This window comes from Megalobrama amblycephala, linkage group LG1, assembly GCF_018812025.1.
Source record: "Megalobrama amblycephala isolate DHTTF-2021 linkage group LG1, ASM1881202v1, whole genome shotgun sequence".
Classification (NCBI taxonomy): domain Eukaryota; kingdom Metazoa; phylum Chordata; class Actinopteri; order Cypriniformes; family Xenocyprididae; genus Megalobrama; species Megalobrama amblycephala.
In genome coordinates, this window is record NC_063044.1 from 32,807,429 (window position 1) to 32,827,849 (window position 20,421).

Consider the following 20,421-nt stretch of genomic DNA (forward strand, 5'->3'; position numbering starts at 1 on the left):
TCTAGCACTTAATCAACAGAACTGGACACATCTTGCGAAAGAACATTGTAGCCGGAGCTACTTCTCTCTGTTTATGTCTATGACGACTCATGCAGGTACTGTGTTACTCCGCAGCAGTTCCTACCACACCGGTCTAAAATAGTCTGAATATAAACACTTATAATAAGTGTACCATAATGATTCAGGGAAAGACAAAAACATGGTTTGGAAAATGGAATCATGTTGTACATTCTCATTATATTATGTTTGTAAATTTTGAACAAAAAAAAGTTACAGACAGCAGCTTTAATTGAACTGTTGTACTGAAGCACTACACTATATAATTGTGCTGTTGAACAGAATATCAGCACGGCTGTGGCAGAATCCCATCTGTGCTGATATTTGTAATGAGATCACTCTTGCGCATGTGATATCTTTGAGATGAGGATGAGAGTTATTTTAAATTCTGTACTTGCAACCCTGCTCAAAGGAAAATTGTTTTTTTTTGTTATTGCTGTTTTTAACAGAAGGAAATCAACAACCTTGAAAGGCCAGGTCTGTACCTGAAGTGGGAAAAGTATGAAAGACAAAAGAAGCATCTATTTTGCAGACTTCATCTTGACATGTATCCCAACATTCTGAGAGTTGCAGACATTCTTCAATTAACTGCACGTTCATTACAGTCCCATGAATCTTGTGCTGAAAAGGATTTGATTCAAACTTTCATACAAAAACTACTGATGATGAACTATAAAGCAAGATATATTAAAACTAAAGAGAACAAAGAGGAAGATTCCACAAAACAAAGAGACAATGGCTTATCTGATGATGAAAGCGATGTATTCAAAGCAATGTCTTTTTCTAACATAGAAAAAATGAAATCTGAGCGAATTCACCCAATGGATGTTCAGATGTCCATGTTTCACTGTGTTGATAGTTTCCTGAAGCAGCTGATGGTCACTAAACTGTCCCAGTGTCAGTACGCTCTGCCTCTGCTTGTTCCTGATCCATTCACACAACAGATTGAGTTTCCTCTCTGGACATTCAGACAAATCAACAAGAGCTGGAAGATGAAAAACACCAACAATGAAATCATCAGTCAAACCCAGCCAATCTACAAGGCAGAAACTCCAATGGTGTTTTTCTTCAGGTTTAGCTCTGTGTCTTCATCCAAGTCTGAGCTGATGAACAGTCTGATTAATGAGAAACACAACACATTCTTCCACAGGAACTGCCCAGGCAGCAGCAGAACCAGAGAACTGATGGATGGAGTGGTGGAGATCGCCTGGTTCTGTCCCTCTGGATCATATGATGATAAATTCACTGACTGTGTTGCGTTCTGTAATCTACACGGTGATGCAGGAGACCATGAGAAACAGCTGCAGATCCTCACTGAAATGGCCTCAGTCAATGTTGTTCTTCTACCAAAACTGGACAGGAATGACAAAAGTGCAGCAATAATACAAAACCTGTACAGGAACAGAAAGTCACTCATTTGTCTTTTTACTGAGGATGAATCTGCTGTAATTGAGACAAAGAAATGGAAATTCAAAATTGGTTTGAAAGACAGAAATCAGTCAGATGTATCTGAAGAACTTAGAAGAGCAATAAATGATTGTCTCTCAGAATCATGTTCCACTTTTAGACTTGAAGATATGTCCAAACACTCAGATATCAGAGTAGATGAAGAAGATGATGATGACTGCAGGAGAGGAAGAGAAGCAGCACAGCGGATGGTAAGTTTCCTAGAAAAGAAAGATCTGACAAAAATCAAAGACTCATTTCTGCCCTGTCAAGGGAAACTGTGGCATCAGTGGTGTAAGAAGAACAAAGAATTACATCAAAATCAAGCATATGACACAGAAATGGAAATTAGTAAAAAACACACTGAAATGAAGAAAATTCGTCAAAACCAACATGAATCCGGCATCAGTAAGTTTATGATGTTCTTTATTAAAGAAATGAACTTACATGCTGAAAATAAGAAGTATTTCCTTAAATGGCTTGAGATCTTCTTGGATGACTATATCTCACAGGATGTTTCTGTTCTTCATCACAAATATGATGAAAAGTGGTCAGTGGTTGCAAAACTGAAAGAAAATGATAATAAACCTGAACAACTCAAAGTTGAACAAAATGAACTTGAGAAAATATCTGAGGAACTTCAAGCTGCCGCCTTTGGTCTGGAGCACATCATGAGGGAGATCGGTCAGATCTATGAATCATGTTCATCTGTGAAGAAGAACAAGAAAGACCTGCAGTTTGATTTCTCTTCTCTCCCGAGTCTTGCAGCAGAGATGATGATCTCTGGATTTCCACTGGAGCTGATGGATGGAGATGCTGCTCATGTTCCTTTGATCTGGATCTCTGCTGTTCTAGATGAACTCATCCAGAAACTGGGAGACCAGAGAGTCTTCGTGCTGTCAGTTTTAGGGCTTCAGAGCTCTGGGAAATCCACCATGCTGAATGCCATGTTTGGACTCCAGTTTGCCGTCAGTGCTGGCAGGTGCACCAGAGGAGCTTTCATGCAGCTGGTCAAAGTGTCAGACGAGATGAAAACACTGATGAACTTTGACTATATTCTGGTTGTTGATACTGAGGGTCTTCGTGCTCTAGAACTGGCTGGAAGATCAACAAGAGATCATGACAATGAATTGGCCACATTTGTTGTTGGAATTGGAAATCTGACATTGATCAACATCTTTGGAGAAAACCCATCTGAGATGCAGGACATTCTTCAGATTGTTGTTCAGGCCTTCTTGAGGATGAAGAAGGTCAGACTGAATCCCAGCTGTGTGTTTGTGCATCAGAATGTTTCAGACATCACAGCTGGAGATAAAAATAAGGAGGGAAGGAGACGACTGCAGGAGACACTGGACGAGATGACAAAACTAGCTGCTAAAGATGAAGTCTGTGATGCAGAATGTTTCAGTGATGTCATTAAATTTGATGTTCAGAAAGATGTGAAGTATTTCGCTCAGCTCTGGGAGGGCAGCCCACCCATGGCACCACCAAACCCAAAGTACTGCGAGAATATTCAAGAACTAAAGGAAACTATAATGTCTAAAGCCTCAAAACCACATGGAATGATGCTTAAAAACTTCAAAGATCATATTAAAGATCTCTGGGAGGCTTTACTGAAGGAACGTTTCGTCTTCAGCTTCAGAAATTCTCTGGAGGTCACAGCCTACAGGAAACTGGAGACCGAATACAGCAAGTGGTCCTGGAGTCTTCGCAGTGCCGTGATGGAAATTGAGAACAAACTACACAACAAAATAGAAAATGAAGCAATTCATGAGGTTGAGGAAACTGATCTTCAAACAGAACTGAAGAAGACAAGTGAAGAAGTGAAAAAATCAATGTCAGAATTCTTTGAGAAAGACACAGATGCAGATATACTGATTCAGTGGAAAACATCATTTGAAATCAAAATCAAAGAGCTTCAGGACAAGATTGTGAGAGAAACAAATAGGAAATTAAATGAAATTCTTCAGCAGCGAGACCTGAAGAAAAAGATTGATGCTCAGAGGACACTTCATGAAAACACTCTCTATGAAAAGAGCAAAGAGCTTGCCTTAAAACTCAAAGACAAAGCAAAAGATAAAGAAACACTAAAGAAAGAGTTGGATTTGTTTTGGAATCAGAGTGTAAAGAAGATCATTACAGACACTCAAATTTCAATCAAAGACATTGATATGTTGAGAGATGTGAAACTCCTTCTCAGTGACGTCTATAAAAGTACTCCTGTAGACCACAGGAAAGAGGGCAGTGAGTACAATGATATTTTCACTGTGAGGAGTTTTGGTGAATATGTTATTTTTAGAGATGTCACAAAAAGAATGCATGTAAAGAGTTTTCTTAGGAAAATTCAAAAACCATTTAGACTTACTCAAAATCCAAAGAGTGATGACCAGATACGATCATTAGTCACAGATGTTGCTCAGCAGACAGACAAAATGATTCAGTCATTTAATATTTCAAAGATGGGCTACAATATCAGTTACATTCAACAACTCATAGATTACATCAAGAAGAGAGTAACAGAACATCAGGAAGGACCAGTGAAATATGTGTTCAAGAATGAATTCTTTGTTGATTTGATTTATTCCATCTGTAAGAAAGCAAACAAGATGATCACAGACCAACACAGAATATTCAAGGAAGCTAATGATCCTGTAATATATTTTGGGAAGAAGAAAGAAGAGTACTACAAAATTTTACAGAAATACTGTCATGGAGCAACATCAACTGCCATTTTTGGTGAGATCATCTGTCAGAAACTGAAAGGGCCCATTGAGCAGAGTGTCTACAAGAAGACTGCCAGAGATCTGACTGATGAAATGAGATCAAACTGTGAATCACTGAATGGAAACAGATCAAATCTGGAGAAACACATCCTGAAGACACTGGCAGAAGAGGAGTATTTTTACAAATACATGAACTACATTGATAATCCCAGAGATCACTTCAAGAGTTTCATCAGAGATGAAGTCAGTCGGTACATCACTGATAAGTTCAGTGTCAGTGTTTTACCCAAGATGAAGGAGAACATTGAACTCCTGCAGCAGAAGATCATGAAAGCAGCACATGAATCTACTGAACATGTTCAAGTGAACAGAGGAGATGTTGGTTTGTGGTTGAGGAGTTTCACACAGAAGCTCTCAGATGTGCTGATCTTCTCTGAAAAAGACCTCAGTGGAGTGAAACATGATGATGTTGATGATTTCAACCTCCTAGAAGATGTGTTAAGACAAGAACTTCCTGCTACAATGTCTGATATCAGCAGTAGATTCAATAAAAAGACATTTCCTTCAAACCTGGACAACAAATTGAGGCCAGATGAGCTTCTGATTGATCACTTCTGTCAGTGCTGTTGGGTTCAGTGTCCGTTCTGTGGATCCATCTGCACCAACACCATAGAAAACCATCCTGGAGATCACAGTGTTCCTTTCCATCGTGTTACTGGCCTGAATGGGTGGTTTCACTACAACACAACAAACTTGTCTACTCTAATCTGCACATCAGCAGTAGCAAGCAGCACTACATATTTTCATCCCAATGACAATGAAGATGAAGTCATCTGGAGAGATTATAAAAGTGCAGGACGAGAATATGCAGACTGGAGCATCACCCCTGATCTCTCTGAACTGCCCTACTGGAAGTGGTTTGTGTGCAAATTCCAGAATCGTCTTGAAAAGTGCTACAATAAAACATTTGAGGGACTGGGTAAGATCCCAGATGAATGGAGAATATACTCAAAACAAGATGCTTTTGAGAGTTTGGATAAATACATCTAATTGAACAAATAAAATAAGCTTCTTTAGGTTTTGACTCACAGAATACAGTTTGCAAAGAGTTTCTGTTCTACACTTCACTGAGTCTGAAATCAACTAAACCTCATTTCACAGAATACAAGACTGTACTTCATAAACCAGTATTTGTACATTGATCTACACTGAACTGTTGCATTACGGAAAGCTCCAACTCTAAACATCATTAAAGATTTCTCACGTCTAACTTAAAAATAATTACTGGGAAATTACTGAGAAGTGCCAGATAAATACATCTAATTGAACAAATAAAATAAGCTTCTTTAGGTTTTGACTCACAGAATACAGTTTGCAATGAGTTTCTGTTCTAAAATCAACTTTCACAGAATAAAAGACTGTGCTTCATAAACTAGTATTTGTGAATTGCTTCATTGGCTGTTTTTAACCCAAGCTCAAGCATTTTGTGTACATGAACTTGTGACTGTGATTGGCTGGAACACTGAGATCAGAAGCGGGAAATTCAAATTTAAGTATTGCCACCTTTGACTTTTTCTTTAATGTGGTAACAAAACAATTGATGCATAAACAAAATGTCTAATTGTGAGAAAACAGTTTGTCTTTTGATTTACTTAAGTGTTCAATATTTTCAGTGTCTTCTAGTTTTATTTTAGACCTTGTATTTTCAGGCTGGTTGGCTACAATTTTTTTTAATTAAAATGATTTAAAGATTTAAATGTGTTTAACTATGTTAAAGGGGTGGTTCAATGCGATTTCACTTTTTTAACTTTAGTTAGTGTTTAATGTTGCTGCTTGACCATAAACAGTATCTGCAAAGTTACAGCGCTGAAAGTTCACTGCAAATGGAGATATTGTCTTTTAAAGTTATGGCAGTTTAATGCCTACAAAAATGACCGGTTTGGACTACAACAAGCTTCTTCCCGGGTTGGTGACATCATAAACCCTTGCTATTAACATAAACACTGCCCCCGGGAACACAACAAAGTGGGCGAGGCCATGTGGCGCAGCATAATGGAAGCGGAAGAGTTGTGTACACCGGACGCGAGTGGCGTGTCAAAAGATAATAGAACCCATTATAATCTGAATTTTCTACACTGGATGCGGCGCTGAAGACAGCTTCCAGAATCTACACGAGTTCAATGCTGGATTTGCACAAAGGCTTTTACTGAAAGAAGAAGCAGTTCCTACTTTAATAACAGAAGCTGCTGTTTATTGGCTTCAAACTGTAAGTACGTTTTATTGTTTGTACTTTTAAACATATAGTTCTGTTGCTATTTTTGGTTGCATCAAGGACATACAAAGAGCAACTTGTTTTTGCTTCGCTAGCCAGTTAGCTAAATTCTGTTGCATACACCAACAAACTTCTATGTTCATAGACAAACAGTTGTTCATGCTATAAATTAAACACTGCCTTTACAAAAATGTGACTACTCAGTCATGTATTCAGCTACAGTAAAGCTTTAATCAGGATAAAACTGTATATTGAAAACTAACAAACAGCAGTGACAGCATATCTAAACACTTTGACACAAATACAAAAATGAAATACCATTCATAAACCTCCTTTAAAAGGCACGATTGAAGAGGTTCTGCTTGACCCTCTTCATCTGGGTCTGATTTGGGCTCAATTTGATACAGCAATATAGGCGCTATTATTTACATTTCCCCTGAAGCGGTAGTAATAACGAATGGTAAGGGGCGTGGCGTTTCCGGACGCTTCAGCGAATCACGATACACTGGGCCAGCTACCAACCTCCTAACCAATCCGAGCACATTGCGTATTTCGGAGGGAGTGGTATCATAGAACCAGATAGTCAAACGAGCCGTTCATATGACAGTGGAAACAGAGGTGTAGAATAAAGGTAAAATATATGAAAAATACAGCGTTTTCAAAAAAAAGAAGCATTAAGACATGCTAAACTGTGCTCCAAAAACACAATCAAGCCTAGAAAAAAAAAAAAAAACACTGAACCACCCCTTTAAAGGGCTATCTAGTGCTATTACTGTAATGGCAAAAAACTTGTGAACTTACATTATACTATGTATCTAAAACAAATATATGTGGTCATTGTTATTTTTGGAGAGATGAAAATGTATTCTAGTGTGCAACAATGTTTGAAAAATTGTAGACCTACAGCATATGAGCATGTGATTGTGATTATCTACAAAACAGAAACATGCCTAAAAATAAACGTATTAAATAATGTGTATATATGTGTGTGTTTAGGTATGGATGTGCATGCAAAGCACAGCTTAAAAATTCAATACAGTTCTCAGAAATACAAACATTAATTATGGAGGTTAAACATTTTTATATTGCCACCAAAGTTATGTGTGTGTATGTGGGTGTGGGTGTGGGTGTGGGTGTGTGTGTGTGTGTGTGTGAGAGAGAGAGAACCTACCTGAGGTTTAAGTTAAATCTACATGTATTACTTGTCAAGTATACAAGTGTAACCGGTGGCTTTGTGGAGTTAGACACAGGACAGCAGGCAGCAGTTTCTCTGGATCATTTATTCCATTCCTGATACAAAACAAAAATAAAAATAAGCAGCCACTTCAAGCACACTTTATCACCATGTGCTCTCATTTCCACATATTTGGCAGAAAACAAAAATATAACTAAAAAAAAAGGGTAAGTAAAATAACATTATATACATGAATTGGAGTGAAAATATAGGTATAAAAGCAATAATTACTAGTGATGTGACGTTCGACAACGAGGCTTCGAAGCTTATATAACAAAAAAAACAACAACAAAAAAAACGAAACATCTCACAGTAAAGCACTTTGCCAGAGCTAGATATGTTTTGCTATAACCACATGATCTGTGATGTTTGAAGCTTCAATTCGCACACAACCACATGACTGCATTAAATCCTGATTCAGCACAAACCCCTTGCACAGGTTTCGAGTGACATTAGCTCCTTTGATAAGAAGAAATCATAATACCAATAAATATTTACATGTGTAGTTTTGGGCATATTCAATTTATAATAATCTTCAATTCACAAGCACTTCAACAGACCATTCCACAATAATCATTATTTAGATTATATATGTCTACAAAAGCCTTGACTATGAACTCAGGTTTAGGACTAAGGCAAAGGCTTATGTGAATAAGGCTGCATGTGTTGATCAAAGCAAATTCATAAAAATTGCTACAGTAACACTACCGTACAACACAGTTACTCCCATTTATTCATTCTTTCATAAATTAATTCACAGACTCATTTTTTCATTCATAAGTACCAATATATGTGAAAGAGTATTTATATGGACTAATTGTTTTTATTGTCTTTATGTTTTTCATAGCACAAACTGATTTATTAAAAGAAAATGTAAAAAATGGCAAAGGAAGCTTTTCCACCTTTTGATGTCGTTACTGTGCATGGTGTTGAAAAGCTTTGAGTAATTAAACAGTTTTTCTGCAATATTTGATGAAAGCCTCAGTTTATCATCACTAATAATTACAATAAAGATTAAATAAGATTATCAGGAAGTCAAAAGAAACATACCTCTCTGATACAGTTAAAATGCAAAAGGGAATAGGAGGAGACGAACAGGAAGTTATGTTGATTCGTAGCATCACAACAATTAAAGGGGAAAGCACTCACTTCAACCAGGCACATAAGGTACAGTGCACAGCACATGGGTTAAAGTGAAAAAAATTCTTTTGACAGGCCAAGTCATATTCTTTTTAACCGACATTCTATTTAAATAGTTGAGAGCATTTAAAGGGGAGAAGTTTTAAACTTTTTTTTTTTTTTTTTTTTTTTGCCATTATTGCCATATTGAAGTCTCCTGTGGCTTACTGTGCAAAGACATAATGGAAGCCCATTTCCGCCACAGTTGAGTAAAAAAATATAATTCTGTAAGTCATAATAATGAGAAACTTTATCATAATTAGAAAGTCTTAGTATCTCATAATAATTTGAAACTATAATTAATATAATTAATAATATAATTAAAATATTTTATGAAGACGTTACACAACAAATAAATGTCATATTCCTTTGTTAATCTGAAGTTTCCACCGATGAGCACAGACAGGAGTCGGTCGTTACCACAGTAACCGCTCTGCTTCTGCTTTCCACCTTCCACCTCTCGCATTTAAATGGCTTTGACCAGCAGATGTCACTAGCATGCCACACCCTTCTGCTCTTTACCCTTCTTGCTCCGCTGCTTTGCGCATGCGTAGAAGTTTCTCATTATTACGAGAAAGTTTCTCGTTATTATGAGAAACTAAGTCATTATTACGATAACGTTCCTCATTATTATGACTTACAGAATTATATTTTTTACTCAGTTATATTTTTTGTGCCAGAAACAGGCTTCAGACATGTACCTTTTAGCTAACAAACTAAAAGCCTTTCCATTCTCACCCATTTCGCTAAGCCAAGCCCATTTACGTTTATTTTTTTTAATCAATACTCTGGTCTCATGAGACCAAATCAATCAGTGTTGCTAGAGGAGGAGTACAGTGAGAAGTGCCTGGTTCCCACAGTAAAGTTCAGTGGTAGTAAAGCTCTTATAGGGATGTGTTGAAGGTGTGAGGGAGTTGTGCTTTATCAATGCTGTCATGAATTCCCACACCACTGTGTAATTTAATACACAAACTTGAAACAGAAGATGTTACCCTTTCCACATTCCCTGCATTGTTGGCCAGGAGTTAAACAGGACAGATGTGACAAGTTGTCATGAACTTGTACATTCTGTGCCAAGAAGGGTCAGAGCAGTATATTCAAAATTATGGAGGGCATACTAAATGATAGAATATTGTACTAATTTCTGCAATCCTTAATTTAAACAAAATTGGCTAATTTACTTATTTTATGGCTATTAATGATATATATTTCTCAGTTTTTATTATGTGTATGTTTAATACATTTTAGTTTTGCCATCTTTCCATGAATTATTAGTGATCATAAAGAAAATGCATCTTTTGTATTTGTTCAGAGGATTTATGCTGTGCACTGTATATGTGAATGAACAATTTTGTGTGAATTCTATTAAACAATACATTGAACAGTATAATTTCTATACCTGTTACACAAGCAAGCAACATGTTGCAAAAAATGATTGCTATCATATATGCCACAGTCGACCACTGCTGCACCTTTGGTTTTGTTTATTTTATTTTATTTTACAATTAAAGTTACAATTAAAGTTACATTTAATGTCCGCCTCCTCTTTCCCTGAACTTGAACTTTGTTACTGATACATTTGATCACTTAAATTAACATTATTTTATTTAATTCTAAAGAAATAGATGCAAGTGCTGAATCAATACTCACACAGGTCGCTTATTAAATATTATGAATTAAAATTGTATGGTAATGCAGCGCTGTTTTACTTGGTCAAAAATAATACTAAACTACATTTGAAAGTTATGTTATAATGTTACACTGTGCTTTGCTCTCTAGCTGGTAAAAGAAACTTGTTGCACACTGCAGTAGGCTAGATCTTTATTAGAATATCATATTAATAAAAGCTGAATGACTTGTGTAGCTAAATGGCATGCAATTAATTTTAAAATATATTATATGATGGAGAAAATGCTGTATTACTGTTACTGTGGCTATGCTCTTCTCCTGGCTGACCCAAAGTCCCAATCTGGCTAGTTGCCAAAAAAAATGCATACCAACTCCTGAGAGAGAATCAGTCAGTCATCAAGGCAGTTGAGTATACGAATGCCCACTTCCCTTAATGTGGCAAGAGCCACCTCTGCGACTCACGAGGAGACAGGGACAGCCCGAAAGGGATGTCCTTGTACTGGTATGCCTGTCCCTCAAAGTCTAACCATAGAAACAGTCTGTGCCTGGGAAAGATCAAGACATGGAAGGTCCTTTAGGTCAATCACCACAAACCAATCTTGGTGTCTGACATAAGGCCAGATCCAGTACTCGCATCTAAGATTGGTCTCAATCTTACAATGAAGTAAGATGAAGTAAAGGCTGTAACAACCTTTCTTTATCTCGACTGGAGGGACAAGCTGTATTGCATCCTTTGCAAGAGGGACTGTGATCTCGTTCCACAGGATAGCAGAGTCCTCACCTCGTACTAAGGTGAAAAGAACACCACTGTATCTGGGCGGGTGCCTGGCAAACTGAATCGTACAGCCAAGCCAGATGGTCCTGATTAGCCAGCTTGATGGGAAGGGAAGCACTAGCCATGCACCAAGGCTCTGTACGAGTGGCACTAGAGAAACTATGTCTGATGTATCCACGGTGGGAAGCTCGTGGCTAAGCAGTGCACGGCTCACCATGTCGAGACGGCTCGAAAGCCATGATGAACGGTGTACGAGAGCACCTACCTTTGTCCAGAGGCCTGCAGTGGTGGAGGTCAGTGATGGAGCTGTACTAATTTGCATCTCATCACACTTACCTCTGTGCAGGCCTGGTGCAGCAGAATGCGGGGAGGTGAAGTATTTGCATTTACCGAGATTCTGTTACAAACATTTGATGTACGGCCATCATAATGACGAGGACTGTTTAACTTTTTAAAAATATAAATTGTATATTTATTTATGCTGGCACTGCGTTGTCACGAGAACATCCCAGCTGAAGATAATGAGGAAATTATGTCGATCCCTTTGCAAAGAATAAACAGCTACATACGGCATGTGCATACCTTGCTCACTTCAAAGTCCCCACTGTTAGGGCTTTACCCTTCAAAGGGAGTGGGGCGTGATAGGGATGATCACTTCCATTTGGATTTTTTGCCCCATGAACCGTTCAGTAGGAATATGTGTACCGTTACACCCCTAGTGTGTGGTGCGTGCTGGCCACTAGGGGTGTAATGATTCACTCGTTTTCTTGATGCATCGATTACAAATCCTGATGATGCATATGCATCGATCTTGAAACATGTTTTTTGAATCATGAATTGTTAATTTCGGCTGATAATCGATGCAAAATGCTAAGAATTGGATTAATCACTATTCAGTGCTTTAAAATATAAAAACATTAAATTACTACATGCGCAAATTAATGGAGAAGTTGTGCGCATCACTCGAGCCCTCACAGCTCTCCTTCACAGACATGCACTGCACTCTTTACCGCCTTTCACTGGATTGCGCTCGTGCTCCGTCCGTAGCACTCATCAACACATTTTTAGTGTGTCAAATCACTCAAGCCATTGATAAAGCTGCCAAGTCATTGCGTGGTCACTACTGTTGAAATAAAGCGTTTTCATTGCGTGGAAATGTCACCGTTATTTTATGTAAGATAAAATACTGAAATTTTATGGAAATGGGTCATACCATTGACATTACCTGAGCAGTTGAAGTAAAACCCCGCTTATTCAAGGATGCACCTTTATTGAATGGACGGAGCAAACACATAATGTAAGTGTCTAAAATACATACACACAGTTCCAATGAATGATAAATGAAATTTAACTATGTTGTTAATCTGAATGTGCAAGTTAAAACACTTTACTAAGGTTGCGTAGCCATTAACACTGTCCTGCACTACAGTTAACATGAACTAACAATACTTTTAAATTTTGGCTTATATAATTTCTACAAATGCCAATTTTTAGGCTATTAAAATCAAGTAATGTAGCATCATTAAGAACTAATATTAACAATGGACACTTTTTTTTTTTTTTTTTTTGCCCTTACTCTCTGACCTCCTGAAAGTCACTGTGTAATTCTCACCCTGACTAAGACACATTGAGGGAAGCATTTCAATAAACCTAATGAATGCATATAAAAAGGCAGAATCAAAATAATCAAATCGCATTGAATTTTAATGTGAATCATCTCAAATCAAATTGTTCTGAATTTTCAAAAATCGTTCTTGAATCAAATCAAACACCTATGAATCGTGAATTGAATCGATTCACTGTCCACCCAAAGATTCGCAGACTTATTGGCCACCTTTTATACACGTACAGTGGGTACGGAAAGTATTCAGACCCCCTTAAATTTTTCACTCTTTGTTATATTGCAGCCATTTGCTAAAATCATTTAAGTTCATTTTATTCCTCATTAATGTACACACAGCACCCCATATTGACAGAAAAACACAGAATTGTTGACATTTTTGCAGATTTATTAAAAAAGAAAAACTGAAATATCACATGGTTCTAAGTATTCAGACCCTTTGCTGTGACACTCATATATTTAACTCAGGTGCTGTCCATTTCTTCTGATCATCCTTGAGATGGTTCTACACCTTCATTTAAGTCCAGCTGTGTTTGATTATACTGATTGGACTTGATTAGGAAAGCCACACACCTGTCTATATAAGACCTTACAGCTCACAGTGCATGTCAGAGCAAATGAGAATCATGAGGTCAAAGGAAATGCCTGAAGAGCTCAGAGACAGAATTGTGGCAAGGCACAGATCTGGCCAAGGTTACAAAAAATTTCTGCTGCACTTAAGGTTCCTAAGAGCACAGTGGCCTCCATAATCCTAAATGGAAGACGTTTGGGAAGACCAGAACCCTTCCTAGAGCTGGCCATCCAGCCAAACTGAGCTATCTGGGGAGAAGAGCCTTGGTGAGAGAGGTAAAGAAGAACCCAAAGATCACTGTGGCTGAGCTCCAGAGATGCAGTCGGGAGATGGGAGAAAGTTGTAGAAAGTCAACCATCACTGCAGCCCTCCACCAGTCGGGGCTTTATTGCAGAGTGGCCTGACGGAAGCCTCTCCTCAGTGCAAGACACATGAAAGCCTGCATGGAGTTTGCTAAGGTTAAAAGCGGTATGTGTGGAGAAAACCAGGCACTGCTCATCACCTGTCCAATACAGTCCCAACAGTGAAGCATGGTGGTGGCAGCATCATGGTGTGGGGGTGTTTTTTCAGCTGCAGGGACAGGACGACTGGTTGCAATCGAGGGAAAGATGAATGCGGCCAAGTACAGGGATATCCTGGATGAAAACCTTCTCCAGAGTGCTCAGGACCTCAGACTGGGCCGAAGGTTTACCTTCCAACAAGACAATGACCCTAAGCACACAGCTAAAATAACGAAGGAGTGGCTTCACAACAACTCCGTGACTGTTCTTGAATGGCCCAGCCAGAGCCCTGACTTAAACCCAATTGAGCATTTCTGGAGAGACCTAAAAATGGCTATATACCAACGTTTACCATCCAAACTGACAGAACTGGAGAGGATCTGCAAGGAGGAATGGCAGAGGATCCCAAATCCAGGTGTGAAAAACTTGTTGCATCTTTCCCAAAAAGACTCGTGGCTGTATTAGATCAAAAGGGTGCTTCTACTAAATACTGAGCAAAGGGTCTGAATACTTAGGACCATGTGATATTTCAGTTTTTCTTTTTTAATACATCTGCAAAAATGTCTACAATTCTGTGTTTTTCTGTCAATATGGGGTGCTGTGTGTACATTAATGAGGGAAAAAAAATGAACTTAAAGGTCCCGTTCTTCGTGATCCCATGTTTCAAACTTTAGTTAGTGTGTAATGTTGTTGTTAGAGTATAAATAAATCTGTAAAATTTTAAAGCTCAAAGTTCAATGCCAAGCGAGATATTTTATTTAACAGAAGTCGCCTACATTGAACGGCCAGTTTGGACTACATCCCTCTACTTCCTTCATTAATGACGTCACTAAAACAGTTTTTTGACTAACCTCCGCCCACAGGAAAACACAAAAAAGGGGGCGTGGTCTTGTTGCGCTCCCACGCAAGAGTTGCGTTTGTAGAGTGTGTTTGTCGCCATGTCGTCGAAACGCTGTTATTTTCATCCCGCAGTCCAATCACCTTTGTTTGGCCTTCCCAGGGACCCTGTACTTAGAGATCAATGGTTACAATTTATGTTTAACTCGATTCCCGAAAATTATAATCCACATGTAAAACTATGTGCAGCACATTTTGCTGAGGACAGCTTCCTCAATCTCAATCAGTTTAATGCCGGATTCGCACAAAGATTATTCTTGAAAGATGGAGCAGAAGCTGCTGTCGAATCACAACACAGGAACCGCTGGCACAATCAGAACTCGTTACGTATTTCTGAAGGAGGGACTTCATAGAACAAGGAAGTCATCAGCCTGTTTTTATGACAGTGGAAACAGCGGTATACAGATAAGTAAATTATGTGAAAAATAATGTGTTTTTTCACACGCGAAACATGAACACATGTTATATAGCACACTATAAACACAATCAAAGCTTCAAAAAACCATGAAAAACAGGACCTTTAAATGATTTTAGCAAATGGCTGCAATATAACAAATATATACATCTTCGTTTAATTTTTGAGTCCCATAAGGTTTTCATATCACATTTATGCCGATGACACTCAGCTCTATTTTCCATTAAAATCAGGTACTGATTCAGTTTCCTCTCTGCTAGCTTGTTTAGAGGACATTAAGGTTTGGATGGACAATAATTTCCTTCAATTAAATCAGAAGAAGACTGATGTTATGTTGTTTGGCCCTTCACACCTTTTAAATAACATAAGTTCTACCCTAGGCCCCCCTTCAAGATAACATTTGTGATAAAGTTAAAAATCTGGGAGTTACCCTTGACCCTGAGTTAAAATTTGATAAACAAATCAACTCTGTAGTTAGAGCCAGTTTTCTGCAGCTTAGGGGACTTCGCAAGCTGAAAAATATTCTGAGCTTTAGTGATTTGTTATTCATGCGTTTATTTCAACCAGGCTGGATTATTGTAATGCTCTATATGCTGGAATAAATCAGTCCTCGCTTTCGCGATTACAACTGGTACAGAATGCTGCGGCTCGTTTTTTAACAGGGACAAAAAAGAGAGAACATATTACACCTGTGCTGTCATCACTTCATTGGCTACCCGTTCGTTTCAGAGTTGATTTTAAAGGTGCCCTTGATTCAAAAATTGAATTTACCTTGGCATAGTTAAATAACAAGAGTTCAGTACATGGAAAAGACATACAGTGAGTCTCAAACCCCATTGTTTCCTCCTTCTTATGTAAATCTCATTTGTTTAAATGATCTCCGAAGAACAGGCGAATCTCAACATAACACCTACTGTTACGTAACAGTCGGGGTGTACGCCCCAATATTTGCATATCCCAGCCCATGATGTTCCCAACATTATAAAAGGCATTAGACAAGGGCAGCCAGTATTAACGTCTGGAGCTGCACACAGCCGAATCATCAGACTAGGTAAGCAAGAACAACAGCGAAAAATGGCAGATGGAGCAATAATAACTGACATAATCCATGATAGCATGATATTTTTACTGATATTTGTAAATTGTCTTTCTAAATGTTTCGTTAGCATGTTGCTAATGTACTGTTAAATGTGGTTAAAGTTACCATCGTTTCTTACTGTATTCACGGAGACAAGAGCCGTCGCTATTTTCATTTTTTAAACACTTGCAGTCTGTATAATGCATAAACACAACTTCATTCTTTATAAATCTCTCCAACAGTGTGTAATGTTAGCTTTAGCCATGGAGCATAGCCTCAAACTCATTCAGAATCAAATGTAAACATCCAAATAAATACTTTACTCACATAATTCGAAGCATGCATACAGCATGCATGACGAACATCTTGTAAAGATCCATTTGAGGGTTATATTAGCTGTGTGAACTTTGTAAATGCACTGTAATATAGTTGACAGCTGGTGTGGCAGGGAGCAAGCGATTTAAGGGGGCGGCGCCGAGTGTAAATCAGTGCATAGTTAATGATGCCCCAAAATAGGCAGTTAAAAAAAATTATTTAAAAAAATCTATGGGGTATTTTGAGCTGAAACTTCACAGACACATTCAGGAGACACCTTAGACTTATATTACATCTTGTGAAAGAACGTTCTTGGGCACCTTTAAGGTTTTAGTATTTGTATTTAAATCAATTCATGGTCTTGCCCCTTCTTATATTTCAGAACTTATCCATTCATATTCCCCAGTGAGAACGCTCAGATCTCCCACCCAGATGATATTAAATGTTCCAAAATCCCGACTTAAATCCAAAGGTGACAGAGCTTTCTCAGTTCATGGTCCTAAGTTCTGGAATTCCCTACCTGTGTCTATTAGACTTTCCCCCTACTCTTTCTACATTTAAATCTTCTCTCAAAACATACTTTTTTTCTCAGGCATATGTGTAATTTGATATTAATTTTTTAGTCTAAATATTGTTTTATATTGCATGTGTTACGTGTACTGGTGTAGAGATGAGGCAGATCACGGATTTCCACAAGCATATAACACTTTAATGAAAGCAAGGCAGAGAACACCATACAAACACTAACATAAACAGAGAACGGACCAGGAGTGAAGGGAGTGAGTGCAATATATAAAGGGAGTGCAGATGATCAAGTCCAGGTGCAGGTGATGAGTGAAGATGAGGAGCTGACGAGGGAAGTGAGTGCAGGTGATGAAACAGGAGGATTATGGGAAATAGAGTCCAGGGGAACAAGGGATCTGTGACATTACCCCCTCCCGGTAGGCGCGTCCTCGCGCCGTAGATGAACAACCGGGAGGGGGGCGGGCGCCCTGGAGACCTCAAGCTGGTGCAGGGGGAGGAGCAGACTGGAGTGGAGGTCTCCAGGGCAGGTTCAAAAGCCATGGCGGGTCAGGGGCCGGAGGCAGCCACGGCGGGTCAGGGGCCGAAGGCAGCCACGGCGGGTCAGGGGCTGAAGGCAGCCACGGCGGGTCAGGTGCAGCGGGCAGCCATGGCGGGTCAGGTGCAGCGGGCAGACATGCAGCGGGCATACATGGCGGGTCAGGTGCAGCGGGCAGCCATGGCGGGTCAGGTGCAGCGGGCAGCCATGGCGGGTCAGGTGCAGCGGGCAGCCATGGCGGGTCAGGATCCGAAGCCTTCGAGGCGTTGAGCCCAGTCGGCGCAGAAGGACCGGCGGGAGATGGCGGAACCAAAGGCTCTGCCGACCGAAGCGCAGCCGGGACTCCAGAAGGCCGCAGTGGAAGCAGTAGGACAGCCAACAAAAAGAACACCGGGGGGAGTGAGGAAGCCAACTGAAACTGAGGGACGGAGTGACGGAGCGGAGACGGAGGAGTGTAGTCCAGAGGGAAGGGCAGGCTGACGAGTGCACAAGGTGTGAGTGGAGGCAGGATGGATACTGGTGACGCTGGTGGACTGATGGGTAACGGTGGAGCAGAGGGAGGTTGGAGCCGGGGTGTAGGTAATCGCCCAGAGGTCCGAGGTGGAGATCTGGGCGAGGGGGCTTGAGGTGGAGGTTCAGTGTAAACATAAATGGATGGAGGTGGGAGAGGGAGGCAGGGAGGGAAAACAGTCTTAGAGCTGGCGGGTTCAGAAACACAGTTCATAGGGGCAGTAAGCTCGGCGGCGGCTGGAGCGGCTGGCTCGTAGGCGGCGGCTGGAGCGGCTGGCTCGGCGGCGGCGGCTGGAGCTGCTGGCTCGGCGGCGGCGGCTGGAGCTGAGGGCTCGGCGGCGGCGGCTGGAGCTGAGGGCTCGTAGGCGGCGGCTGGAGCTGAGGGCTCGTAGGCGGCGGCTGGAGCAGAGGGCTCGTAGGCGGCGGCTGGAGCAGAGGGCTCGTTCATCCCCTCAAATACAATTAAAATCCCCACAGGCACTGGAGCTGGCTCTGTGGGGACTGGAGAGGGCTCTGGAGAGACTGGAGCGGGCTCTGGAGATACTGGAGCGGGCTCTGGAGATACTGGAGCGGGCTCTGGAGATACTGGAGCGGGCTCTGGAGATACTGGAGCGGGCTCTGGAGATACTGGAGCGGGCTCTGGAGATACTGGAGCGGGCTCTGGAGATACTGGAGAGGGCTCTGGAGAGAATGGAGCGGGCTCTGGAGAGACTGGAGCGGGCTCTGGAGAGACTGGAGAGGCTCGTTCATCCCCTCAAATACAATTAAAATCCCCACAGGCACTGGAGCTGGCTCTGTGGGGACTGGAGAGGGCTCTGGAGAGACTGGAGCGGGCTCTGGAGATACTGGAGCGGGCTCTGGAGATACTGGAGCGGGCTCTGGAGATACTGGAGCGGCTTGTTTCCTCCTCCTCCGCTTACGGGACCCAGTGGAGGAGTGTGGGTTCCGCGTGGGGCAGGCAGGGAGTTTCGTAGGAGGGGTATGTGGAGGAAGACGGAGGTTGACTGACTGGCCCGGCCAACCGTGTTTCTGGATGAACTAGAGACAGACACCCATCCAGAACCCAATCGACAAAAATTTGGAGTCATTTAACCATAAAATGGAATTTATAGTTTCGCTTAGGGAGAAACGATAATCGGGTTCACCAAAACGGATGGTGTCATCATCTAGTCCATCCAGAAACAGAGAGATCAAACATGCTTCAGGCCAGTCAGACAAAGAAGCAAGCTCAACGAACTCCTCCACATACCTCTCCAGCGAACGACCTACCTGCAGGAGCCCGATTAGGCGATCGCTGGCTGTCAGGGTGAGAGGCGTTGGAGGAGCAGGAGCCAAGGAGCTGGGGGAAGTCTCCATTTTTTTTTTTTTTTCTGTGGAAATCCAGTCGGTGTGGTCCGTTCTTCTGTTACGTGTACTGGTGTAGAGATGAGGCAGATCACGGATTTCCACAAGCATATAACACTTTAATGAAAGCAAGGCAGAGAACACCATACAAACACTAACATAAACAGAGAACGGACCAGGAGTGAAGGGAGTGAGTGCAATATATAAAGGGAGTGCAGATGATCAAGTCCAGGTGCAGGTGATGAGTGAAGATGAGGAGCTGACGAGGGAAGTGAGTGCAGGTGATGAAACAGGAGGATTATGGGAAATAGAGTCCAGGGGAACAAGGGATCTGTGACAGCATGATGTTCCTGTCTTAATTTTATTACTTTTGTTTTGGTTTCTTTGATATTTTATTATTAGTGTTTAAATTGGATTGTATGAGGATGTTTTGTTTGGTATATTGTGCAGCACTTTGGTCAGCATTTATGCTGTTTTAAAGGGCTATATAAATAAACTTGACCTTGACCTTGATATAACAAAAATATTTTCCGTACCCACTGTATGTCCAATGGTGTGGCCAGACATACAAATTCCACACAGCAATTTCATTTGCCTTTTCCTAATATGTCAGAGGTGTTTGGGGTTCCCAAGAGTGACCTTTAGTGTCGATATATTGACATATACTTTCAAAAGTGTCCGACAGAAAGAGTACTTTATTTATCATGCACTTTGATCTCTGAACTTTGCAGACTTTTTACATTCATCAACAGCTATATTACATACTACATGAAAGGTGATATTCAAAAAAGCATA

The 20,421-nt window shown here is 40.5% G+C and overlaps 1 protein-coding gene across 1 annotated transcript; it reads left to right on the forward strand.

Annotated features, from left to right (window-relative positions):
* Positions 1–329: 329 nt before the first annotated feature.
* On the forward strand, positions 330–5,962 carry LOC125268071 (interferon-induced very large GTPase 1-like). The gene has a single exon (XM_048190166.1). The coding sequence runs from the start codon at positions 603–605 to the stop codon at positions 5,274–5,276; it is 4,674 nt and encodes a 1,557-aa protein (XP_048046123.1). The 5' UTR covers positions 330–602; the 3' UTR covers positions 5,277–5,962.
* Positions 5,963–20,421: the final 14,459 nt, after the last annotated feature.